Raw genomic sequence first — 12,873 nt, 5'->3', positions numbered from 1 at the left:
TGTCCTTGCTCTCCCCCACTTCACACCCATCATCACTTCCTGGCTACCTTTCCTACTGGCTTCAGGCTTCAGCACCAGATGCAAAGATATAGCCTTATGGAGACTGTTCAAACAGCTTTCACAATTGCATGTGGTCAAATCTATATAACAAATCCCTTTCTCTGATAGAACCCTGACTGACAGCCTCAGGTCACATAATGGTTAAGACTGTAGGGGGAGGTCTCCGGGGTTAGACTACATGGGTTTGAATCCCAACTCTGCTACTTTTAGCTGCGTGAGCTTGGGCAAGTTAATTAATTGTTCTGTGCCTTGGTTTCCTCATCTGTAAAGTAGCAAAATATTGGAACCTACCTTATGGGATGTTCCTATAGCATCAAAACCATCCAACGCTAGTCCTTATTCTTTAGGTTCCTCTAAATTAAATCTATGTAACCTGTGCTATATTTCACTTACATAGATTTGAAATGTTTTAAGGAAAAGCCCATATGTGAATTAAAAGACCACTTTGAAAAGCTCTGACATGCAAGACAGAATGTTCCCTTGGCTGGAAAACCCTGGTAACACTCTCTGTTTACAGAACAAAAAAGGAATATTCATCAGTGTTAACAGTTATGTCAGTGAACACAAACCTAATTAGAATTGTAATGGCCAAATGCATTTGCTTTTGTCTTTTAAACAGAATTTCAAACAAACAAAAACAACACCTACCAAAAAATTCCTTATTCACTAGAGGAAGTTCGACTATCACATCTCAACAGTGTGAGCAGATGAGGAGAGTTGGGGAGAGCGGGGAGAAGGAGCTGGGAATACATCAGTACTGAAATGTGTGCGTCTGGATGTGTTTTTTTGTTTGTTTGTTTTGTTTTGTTTTGTTGGGTTTTTTTTGCGGTACGCGGGCCTCTCACTGCTGTGGCCTCTCCCGCTGCGGAGCACAGGCTCCGGACGCGCAGGCTCAGCGGCCATGGCTCACGGACCCAGCCGCTCCGCGGCATGTGGGATCTTCCCGGACCGGGGCACGAACCCGTGTCCCTGCTTCGGTAGGCGGACTCTCAACCACTGCGCCACCAGGGAAGCCCCGAATGTGTTTATGACACAGTTTACAGCCTTGGAAAGAACCATTTCATGTAGGTACTCTGAACGTGAGGAACATGAGGACCATGTTAACAAACAAGTATAGCAAATGTTTTAAAAGTACTTAGAATAGTGCTTGTCTCATAGTTAAGTGTTCAATGTTAGTTATTGTTAATAATACCATTAATGCACATGAAGAGATTTTTCTTAAAGGCTAGATACAACCACTCTCTAGCTGGACTTTGAGTGCCATCTTGAATTGGCCTCCTACCCATTACTTCTCCATATGAATAGAAGAAAATTAATTTAACACATTTATTCATTTAGCAAACATTTGCTAGGTACCACAGGAATACAGAAATGCACAAAACAAGGACCCTTTTTCAAGGATACAGATGCTGCTGGAGGATGGTGCCTCATGACTCACATTTAGCTGCTGTGACTCTTTCAGGATTTATTTCTGGGAAATGCCACTATGGCAACTACTGTATGCAAATTTCATGTGATGCTACAAGAGCTGTTTCCAGCTTGCTTTCATAGCTGTAGGTCACCAGAGTCTACGGGGTTGTTGTTATTAGGAGAGTAGATATCCCCTTCCTCCTTTCCTGAAGCATGCACGGTCTCCCTGAAGCTGATGGTCAATACACAAGGATGACCTTCCTAGAGGGAGGAAAATTTTCTTCTTTGGGAAAGATGATCAGAGTGTTTGACAGAGGAAAATGTTTAGTCTCGTTGGTCTAACTCTCTACCACATCTTCTACTGCTGGCCCTGCCCAAATCACATTAACTCAAGAAACTTGGGGAACTCAAGGGTTTGAAGGTACAGGTATGAAGAGGCGATCAAGCTCATAGGTTCATTCTGGGCCCGCCTCAGTCTAAGATGACCAAGTGTATTTAAGACTACTGCAGGGGTCAACTTGTCTTCAAAATGTACCTGCAGAATCTGTTTCATTTTAGCTCTTTTAAAACTCTCACACAAGTGAATGAAAATTCCAGAATTCTCTGGCTTTTGTGGCTCCAGAATGGCCTCAGGAGCCAGAAACAAGGCTCTGTGGGATAAGAGGGAGATTCTGAGCTCTGGCCTACCCATCAGTGGCTCAGGCACCAACCAGTACACAGCACATATCACAGCTGCGTACGTGATTCCTACACACTGGTACTGTTCTGCTGTTCCTACAGAAGTTGGGTTTTTAAGATGCCATGTCTTTAAAATCAGACTCAATAGAGTATGTTTGCATTGCATTTTCAGTTCCTTAAATATCTGAAGAGGCAAGGTGAACCAGTGAATAGGGGTATGTAATGCACACATCTGAAAGAGGAAGAGGAAAACCCAGGAAGGAAGTCTCATCCCCAAGTAATCTGGGGTAACAGTTCAGCCCATTTCTTCCTAGAAATTAAAGAAGCTTTACTCCTGGCATGGTCCTGCCCTCTGTGGCCAGACAGCTGAGAAGTCACCAGGAGCTGAGGCGCAAAAAGGAGAGACTAGGCAGAGGGGGAAAGGAAAAAGACCTAAGTGAAAGCAAATTTTCCCCATACTTGTCTTCCAAAACAACTAAAGCATATCTTTTGTGCATAACAGAAATAGTTATTTGACTTATTCTTTTATACTTTGTTTCATAAGAATCTATTACCTTGTAAAAATGAAAACAAAAGACAAAACTAAAGGACTCACTTTTATTTGGCCTTATTAGGAGTCCATCACACAGATTTTAAGGATTTCTGCTCAACCAATATCTGTAAACTCTAGAAAGGTCCTTTGGAGTTCTTCTAGGCTCTTTACAGAAAACTTTTCTTCAAACTCCTTATAAGAACAACAACTGAATGTGTTGAAATCATAGAATTTAGTACCTGATATCTTACGAGCTATTTTTAAATCAATTTCCTTGATATTGAGAACACAACTGGAAATTGAAATTACTGACTGACTCCAAGTACCTTTATACTTCTCCATTACATAAAAAATAAACTACTCTTCTTAGAGTTAACTGAGATAATCCATGAGGGCTACACTTTTATCAAACGAGAAAATTCCACAGCACTTCTCATGGCTCTTCTGTAACAGAAGAGCTCATGCACATTCTGGCCAAGTTGAGTTTGCTCCTTAGATAAAGCAAGCTACTGGATGCCACACGGCTTTACATCTTCTAAGGCAAAGGCACCAGAATGGGAAATAGCCAAAAGGAAACTCTTTAACCACAGGTAACCTATCTTCATCACCTCTCTTTAGTTTCAAGAGAAAACCACAGCCAAGAAAAATCAAAACTTTATATTCCCTTCCTTACTTAGTACAGGATTGCTAAAGCCAGCTGATTAATACACTGAGATAAAAAGTGCTGGCAGCAAGAGTGTTGGATTACATCAAAAGCCTGGGATTTGGGATCTGGCTCCAGCACTTACTACCTCTCTAGTTTTGTAACTACATGTAACTCTATGACCTCAGTTTCCTCATCTGTGAAATGAGGATAACCATGTGCCCCAGGGTTATTATGAGATTCAAATCAGATAATGCAGGTAAAGAGTAATGTATAAACCATAAACTAAATAAATACGTTTTTTGGGTTTTTTTTTACTCTGTATGTCTTCCTAAAGAGCAGTCTATGCCAGTGCCTTATACTTGCTCAAAAGCCATGATTATCGCTCGTGACTTTGGAAATCACAGGATCCAAACAAATTAGCAGCAACTGGACAGCACTCTGTCAGCACATGGTCACAGGCAAAGTTGGTGATCCAAGCAAGGAGATTCGTGTCCATCCCAGCAGAGTGCATCTGAGCAGCAGGGCCACCCAACCCGGAGCACAGGCTGAGCAGTCCCGAAAGGAACGCTCCCAGTAAATTCTCCGTTTCTTAAACCAGCACCCACACCACCTGACCCAGTCTCTACCTCAGTTTCCATTTACTCCCTCATGGACTCCTCTGTTTAACCTCCAGTGTGTGTCCTTGACTTTGCTCCCATGGTAGATACGTGTGCCCATCTCTCCTGGCTCTGACCACAGTTTCACCTTTTCCTCTGGGGTCACACCTTAGGAAACACCCTTCCCAAATCAGCCTGGCCCCGAGCTTCTAGAAACCCAAACATTATGCCACACTCTTAGATAATTCCTATCTGTGAGCAAGGCCTGACAAATAATCCTTAAATTTTTTCCTAACCAGTAATCCTTAAATTTTTCCCTACCAGTCCTTAGTGATGGATTATAGCCATTCTAAACAATGTCTAAAGGATTTGAGAATTTTGCTTTGTGTGTGTATGTGTGTTTAACTTTAACCGTCTCTAAGGATTTCTAAATCTAATTATTGGAAATTTGGAAAAAGAAAATAACATGGGCCTTTGGAACGCTGGCTAGTTTAGCAGAGGCTGCAAGCCACAGTTTGACTGTAAACATCTCTCCTTGTACTCTCAACTCAAGGTCAGCATCTCCCAACTCACACTCATATCCAGGTAAAGAAACAAAGGAATTTTGGCAGAAAGAGAACATTGGATTTCATATGCCTTTGAGAAAGGCGTGGATTTCCATGATGGGAAAATCAGTCCAAGTCAAAACTAAGCATGTTAAAGTGTAGGCATCTGGAATAAAGGGGTGGTGGCACTCTCCAGAGTCCCCTGCTGGGGGCACACGTCATCTGTGCCTCCACTCCTACAGTCTAAGGACAGTGCCACATTCAATAAGAATCATATTTTCTAAAGGGGTAATAGAAGCATTCAGTTAAGGTCTTAGGCCAACCAAAGCACAAACTCAGAAGGAACAAGGCAAAGATATAAATGGATTTTGATTTCTAAAGTTAAAGCTGTGTGCCAAGAGAATTCAGCAGGAAATTTGGCTGAGGTTAGATGGCTGGATTCAGAGAGTAAATCAAGTGACATTAATCTAGGAGACTCCAGAATCCCACAGACTGATTTATGTTCATAGTTTTTTTTAAACTTACTTATTATGAAACCAAAAGGGGGAATCCTTTGAGGATGGTAGAATTACAAAATGGATTCATTCTATCAACATAGGTTTTGTTTGCACTCAATAAACCTAAGTAAATTATAGAAAGTCATGTAAGTGGGCCAGTAGGAAAGTTATTTTAGATAAAGAGGTAAGATTAAGTATTCATCATTCTTACAAAAACAATGAAATCATTATTCTTTAGCGGGACAAAACTTAAATATATACATAAATAGCAATGCATATCCTATGATTAGCAAATTATCCTTTGTGTTTTCCAAGGTTTTCGGAGAAATTAACTTATTCCCAGAAATGCTTATTCAAAAGAGGGGTGGAGGGTGGGGGAGACAGGCAGATGCAGAGAAAAAGGAACAGGGATACAGAGAAAGAACAGGCTTCAGACAGAGAAGGATACAGATAAGAATTATACTGAGTTTATACGATAGGTAGGAACTGTTTCAGAAAAGAGGAAAGGGCAGTGATGTTTAGGATTAAAGGTCCAGAAGGAAGACCAAGAGGCAATTAGTGAGTGGAATGGTTAAGCCAGGACAACACTGTCCAAATGGGCACGTATGGGCTCAAACAGGAGACAGGACAGAACAGAGTTATGGCCAAATTGAGGAGAAATTTAATATCCACATTAAAGAGTTTAGGCAATGAGGTAATGATGGGTCTCTAAAAGTTTCTGAACTAAAAAGTAACACCGTGAAAAGACTGCTTTAAGATCATTTCACAGTGAATATTCTCAATATCTATTAAGGTTTCTTTGCCTCTTAACCAAAAATTCCAAAATCTAATTATATAGTTTGGGTCTTTATTTGCTCTGTATCTGTATTTAGATGCCTTACCATATCACCAGAAACTCATCATCTTGCCTCCAAAATCATTTCCCATACTACATTCCCTAACTTTCCCAGCATCCATACGTCAGCCTTCCTTATCTTCTATTCCTTTCCTTCTTCCATTTCTCTCCTCCCTCCTTCCCTTCCTTTCTAGACACAGGCAATCATCAATTCCAACTGAACTCTCCTTTATAGTCTTGAGAATCTACTCATTGAGATATCCACCAACAATTCCCCATTTCAGGCATTTCTGCAATGGAGAGTAGAAGTGGCATCCCTTTAGCCAGTATTTTTGGCATCCAACTCATACTGCACACAATGCCTCTTGACACATGTTTTCAAATACCCCACACCTCCTGTTTCTGTCTTCCAGGCTCTACTCTTTGCCTGGAATGGCCGGTCACCTCTCTCAGCCTGGGAAGGCCATAACTTTCTTTTCAGATCCAGCTTAAATTCAAGGCACATTCTCTAGGTATTTAGGCACTCTCTCCTCCATACTCTCAGGACTCCTGATAAATACTCTTATTAACAGTGGGTATTTTTTACTGTGACTATTCTGTGGCACTCTCCCCAGTTAGACACTAGGACACTATAAGGTAGAGATCATGTCCTGCTTATCTGTATCCCAGCATCCAGCATAATACCCAGCCCAGTGAAGTTAACACATATATTTGCTGAATTAAAGAAACTGGATGATGTCTTAAGTCAAAAAATAAAGACTATTCCCCTGGAAGCTCTCCCTATCCAAAGACCTACCCAACTTCGTCACTCAATAAACATTTCATTAAAACACTTACACACAGTATTTAACAAGGTGTTGGTGATCTGGGCCTATCTACAAACTCAACCTGATATATCACTCACCACTATGTACATTGTTTTCAAGAACACTCAACTATCTGTAGGTCTCTGGACATCCTCTCTTACTCCTCCCTGCCTCTATACCTGCTGTTTTGTCTGCTCGGGAGTCTTTCCGACTGCCTGTCTACCTAGGAAATTTCTGTTTATTCAACTTTTGTCTGGTTGTTGTCTCCTTAGTAAAACCGGCTCTGACTTCTTTCTTTTCTGATCTCCCTAGACCCAAGAACACCTCCCTCACTGCACTCATTACTTTATGCTGGATCAGTTCTTTTCTTTATCTGTTTCCACTACTGTTTTGTAAACTCCCTGAGTATCAAACCCTGTTGTGTTTATCTCCATGTTCCCAATGCTCAGCCTCAAGGCCTAGAGGAGGGGAAGGAGAGGGAAGAGAAATAACAGAAGTAGCTGACATTTAAAAGCACCTACATTACCATGCATTGTTTCTAGCACATTATACTGACTACTTCTTTAAGTACTTCTTCCTATTATGTCTATTTCGTGGTAAAACTAAGATAACAGAAAGGTTAAGAATTTGCAAATCTAGTCCCAAGTGTAGTAAGTAAAGAAGCCGGAGATCTTAATCCAGGTGGTATGGCTATCCTTTGGTCTATTGCCTTTCTGGAATGGTGTCAGCAAACTTTCTCTGCCAAGGACCAGATAGCAAATGTTTTAGATTTTGTGAGCTATTTAGACTCTGTCACAACTACTCAACTCTGCTTTTGCAGTGCAAAAGTAGCCATAGCCCATATATGGCTGTATTCCAGCAAGAGGCTATTCTACAAAAACAGGTGGTAAGTCTGATTAGGACTGTAAGCCAGTTTGTTCATCTAGAAATTCAATAAATGTTCATCAAATTAAATTGGATCTAATGATGTTGGAAACCAAAACCTTCTCCCTGCCCTCAAGGAAAATTTTTTCCCTTATCTTATCCTAAAGCCCTCAGCAGTTGCAGCCTTTAAGCCTTTACTTGGCAGGCAAATCCACTGTAGGCACTCAAAAACCAGTTTCAGAACTGAAGTCAATGGGATGGACATGGGGCCCTGATCTTTGTGCTAAGCTCCCACCCCTGAACTCCACCTCAAGAGACTGTTGGATCTTAGCCAGGTGTCCCTGCCCCCAGCAATGAAGTCTCACAAATAGATAACCTTTACTTCTAAGAAGAGAAGCTACTCCAAGGTTCTAGCCTGTACCTCCAACCCTTACCTGGCCTCCATCTGAGGTTTCTCATGTTATCAGTATAAATACAATATTACTGGAAACAGTAGGCAAACAGAAAAAACTTCCACACTTAAGTGGACCACAAGTTTCAACCCTAAGCAGTGAAGACTTCTTGGTGTTCCAGAATGTTGTTCCAGAGCAGTCATGAGCACTGCTCTAACCTAGATCTTTTTATGTAAGTAGTATAATAATGAGAAAAGTAGGTATAAAAAAAAAAAGGATGAGAAAAAGAGGAGCTTATTGAATTGTAAACTTCTTTTTTTTTTTCACTTCACTTCAGTGACATAAACCCCACCCTACAAAAGAACCATTTGAATTGACATATACACACTATTACATATAAAAGATAACTAATGAGAAGCTACTGTATAGCCCAGGGAACTCTATTCAGTGCTCTAATGACCTATATGGGAATGGAGTCTAGAAGAGAGTGGACATATGTATATATATGGCTGATTCGCTTTGCTGTACGGCAGAAACTAACACAACATTGTAAATCAAGTATACTCCAATAAAAAACATTAATTTGAAAAAAAAAGAACCATTTGCTTTATATTTCACAATATTTTGACATCCTATTGGAACTGAGCAGAACCCTGCAGTACCCTCCTCCCCGCCATTACAAAACCAAGAAGTTAATGACTAGGACAATAGAGTCAGAGACTCAGTGTCTGATGTACATTCCTGAGTTGTTTCACAGATACTATAACTGTCACCAGAGAAAACAGCTAACTGCATGGTGGCCAGCTGTAGCCATGACATAAGCTACTCCAACTTGAGCAGTACTGAGTCTATCGCTAGCACAATTCCAAGAACTGGCCTCAAGAGAATGGGATTAACATTATTGCTCATAATAATCTATATCTTTGTGGGCATCAAAATAATTGTGGTTTGCTCTGCCTATATATGTAAGCGGACAACTAAAATTGTCAGCAACGAGATGCTATAGACCCATGATGACACCTTCCACGCTGAGAATACAGCACCCTATGTCAGAATGAAGAAGGTACAGAAGATAGACCTTCACCCCTAATCCCATAGAAATGGAATGATGTTCTGATAAGTGGGGATATGTAAGCAGCTCTTTGCAGGAAACCACCCTCAGCAGGAAGCCCCTGTTCTTGTCACTTTAGCAAAGTTATATTGTAACTAACTCTTAAACCAGGCAGGCCCATGCTCTACTCATCTCAGGCCCAAGCACACCTTTCAAATCTTTTAATCACACAAAACCCTGCCTAACTTGTTGGTTCTTTCCATCGATCAAAGTAGAAATGAAGAATAAGTAATTAGCAGATGACCAGATCTCTTCCCTAGCTTCCCCTTCAGTAATCTCCTGATCAAACTGTGTGAACAAGATAACATCTAGAGGAAGATCAGGAGGGGTCAACAAGCCTGCACACAAGCCTGCACGCAGTGAGGGATGGCAACAACTCTGACCCCCATCTCAATGATTAACTGGGATTACTTTTCTGTTTCCCTTTAAAAGATTTCATGGCCTACCAGAATCTTCGGAGATGTTTTTTGTTTGTTTGCTTGTTTGTTTGTTTGTTTTGCGGTACGCAGGCCTCTCACTGCTGTGGCCTCTCCCGTTGCGGATCACAGGCTCTGGAAGCGCAGGCTCAGCAGCCATGGCTCACGGGCCCAGCCTCTCCGCGGCACGTAGGATCTTCCCGGACCGGGTCACGAACCTGTGTCCCCTCCATCAGCAGGTGGACTCTCAACCACTGCGCCACCAGGGAAGCCCAGAGATGGTTTTTGAGGGATACTGAGTCCACCATTTCCCCAGATTGCCGGCATTCTGATTAAAGGCACCTTTCCTTTCTACCAGCATTTGTGAGCACATAATTGATTTTGTAAGCAGAGAGCAGCGGGACTCGATTCGTTCCATAACACTATGAAGTACATGACCTATTATCCATTATCTTCAAAACAGGCCATCACAGAACTAGAAACAAAGTATACCAACTGCATGACAAGGATCATATATGCTGCTCATGGACACTCAGACCAGAGAGGTTAGTATAATATCCTGATTTAATTCTAGTGAGAAATACTTTGTTGTTGAAATTCACCGAAGAAGGTAACATAACTTATCCTAGGTGCTACAAGATGCTTCCCAACAGAAAAAAAAATTTTAAACAGCAAAATAAACTATAAATGTACATTTAAAATATTATTAGATCATCACTTTGGTTTTTGACCCCTAAACTGAGTTGGGCTCACATTTGGAAAAGTGCATGACGCTGCCAGTGAATTTACCCTACCCACTGTAATTCTGTGGTTGCCATAGGCCAGAGAGGGAGAATTACAATGGTGAATTACGAACTTCTTGAGGGCAGGAAGTATGTATTAGTCACCTTTGCCTCGCCAGAAAATCTGGCATATAGCAGACCAGGAAATGTTTGTTAATAAATGAATGAATGAATTTAATGAAGCCAAGAATCTAGATAATTAAGTTTGCCGAAACACACATGTTCTCCAAATTCCTTCAAGCATGCTTCAAAATCAGTATAATCCATAGGGACATTGGAAACTTTCCATCTGTGAGTGGGGAAACAACCCATGCCCTTATTTTCTCCAGCAGACTCACCGTCTTGAGTGTTTGGACTCAGGATTTGGGTCTTGAATTCCTGCAGGCTAATTCCCAGACACCTGCAGATCTCCTCGGGGCTATAGGGTTCAGAGTGAAGGGTATCTTCTGTGATCAACAACATTTCTTCCAGACTGACCCCCAGCTTGGCCTGCACCTCCTCCAGCCGCAACACTTCCTCCCATGGCAAGCATTTGTGCTTAGCCAGCAGCTGCAAGTTCAAACCAAGAGAATGGTCAGTTTTCATTTCAGATATTGATATGCACTATTTTAATGAGCCAGATTCAGCTTTTTTGTTTCCATTCAACCTATCCACAATTCCCACCATTGCTTGAAAATGCACGCTCGGTTCAGATGTTTGAAATTAAACATGCTTGTGTGACACTCACAGGCTAGTTGAGTATTTTTCCTAAAAAAACTAATCCTCCACTGATTTTTTTGTCTGTCACCACTTTCCCTCAGGGCTATTTCTTTGAATAATTTTGTCCTTTTGTCCCTATTCAGTTCATCCCCAATACACCACTCTATAAAGTCTACAGAAAACTATTCAAATCTCACATGATCTGGGTCCTGAGGTGGGCACTGCATGCCCGATTTCATTTGAGCACTTCCTGTTTACAACATGCCTCTTTGAAATGGCTAATGAATTTAAGTATCTGGGCGTTTGGAGTCAAGTCCCAGATTTTAAATGAAAACCTCATTGGTGACCTTACGAAACACCACTGCATTAGGTCATTGGTGGTAGTAGAGCTGTATGTTTCTCCACCCTCAAGAAAAGAGTTTGGCTTCCAGTTGCATCCTGAGGCACCCCCTCAATCTACTGCAGAGGGTGAGATATAAACCAAACCTTTGTAACCTGGTTCACTCATGGGAACCTCACTCCAGAATGTGTGTCCCTCATTTTTCCCAAACCACCCTTCGGAGCAGGTAACAATCAAAACGGTGAAGGTATCTCTCACCCTGAGGTCTACAAAATTCATTCCCCAGGTGTGAGGACCGCAGGTGCAGACAGCACAAATGGCAAAAAGAAGCAAACAAAAGAAGGGGAAATGTGCATCTGATTTACTCTTCTATTATGCTGATGATTTGATTTTCTTTCTTTTTCACAGGAAGCAGATTTACCAAAAGACCATTGTACTTGGTTAGGGCCTCTCACTTCTGAAGAATGCTAATAACAGTAGTTCTTATATTCATTAATCCTCTTTTTAAAACTCTGGCTCATACATTTGAAAGGAGTTAATGATTTTAAGGCAGAACTGGTGAAAAAGACAATAGAATTACATTTTTCTGTTCAGTTATTTCACAGAACATGGTGCTTTTTTTTTTTTTTTTTTTTTTTTTTTTTTTGCGGTACGCAGGCCTCTCACTGTTGCGGCCTCTCCCGCTGCGGAGCACAGGCTCCGGACGCACAGGCTCAGCGGCCATGGCTCACGGGGCCAGCTGCTCCGCGCCATGTGGGACCCTCCCGGACCGGGGCACGCACCCATGTCCCCCGCATCGGCAGGCGGACTCTCAACCACTGCGCCACCAGGGAAGCCCCATGGTGCCATTTTTAAAGCAAGGCTACAAGCTAAGACCTTTCTTCTGACCTTGTTTGCTTAGCACATTTAATGTTTATTAGCAGTGCTAGACTGACACCTCCATAGACTAACTCATTCATTCATTCAACTCATTCATTCATGGTCTCTATGCCAGTGTATTCCAAAAATAATTTCAGAAAACTTATAGACATACATAAAACAAAAGAAAAACATACAATATATTTATTTTATACAGAAAAAGAGCTGAAGTGGATGATCTCCTAGAATTACACTTCCTCGAAACACAGATCCAAATCCAACTGAGGTAAACAATGAAGTTAACAGAAATAATTCACACTTATATAGCGCTGTGTGATTTAAACGTGCTTTTTATTTCTTTTCAGCCTTGACAGCTCTGTGAGATAGGTATTATTACCCTATTTAAGAGATGAGAGTGACTTGCCCAAAGTCACCTACCTAGTAAGAACAGAGTTGGAAATTTAACCTGTGTCCTGTACCTCTTTCTTGCTTCCCCAAGGCCACATTCTCAATGGGCTATGCTTGATATCCATGTCACACTACTCATTTTAGCTCAAATCACCACTCAAGGTTTAGAAACGGTTTTTAAATACAAACTAAGTTTTGTGTTAGAAGTGAACATTCCAGTGAGTTAAAACACTTTGATAGATGGGTTCCTTCTAAAATAAGAAGGAAATGGAAAAAAAAAATCAAAGAACGACCCCCAAGCGATGAGAATCGGCTCTTCCTAAGAACCTTGCAGTAAACACCACCTCCAGGTTCCCAACCCTGACCTCACGTGAACAAGTCACTTTGCCTCAGGCACT

The 12,873-nt window shown here is 41.4% G+C and overlaps 1 protein-coding gene across 6 annotated transcripts in view; it reads right to left on the bottom strand.

Moving 5' to 3' along the window:
* The window catches only part of GALK2 (galactokinase 2), a 136,901-nt gene that overhangs the window by 34,020 nt on the left and 90,008 nt on the right, over nucleotides 1–12,873 (bottom strand). For all 6 annotated transcript variants that reach the window (XM_082859245.1, XM_082859246.1, XM_082859247.1 and 3 more), the window contains one exon: nucleotides 10,509–10,719. In XM_082859245.1, coding sequence (XP_082715371.1) covers nucleotides 10,509–10,719 — 211 coding nt within the window. The remainder of the gene's footprint in view (nucleotides 1–10,508; nucleotides 10,720–12,873) is intronic.

This window comes from Leucopleurus acutus, assembly GCF_964270905.1.
Source record: "Leucopleurus acutus genome assembly, chromosome: 1".
Taxonomy (NCBI): Eukaryota; Metazoa; Chordata; class Mammalia; order Artiodactyla; family Delphinidae; genus Leucopleurus; species Leucopleurus acutus.
This window is presented reverse-complemented; position numbering and strand designations above follow the sequence as displayed.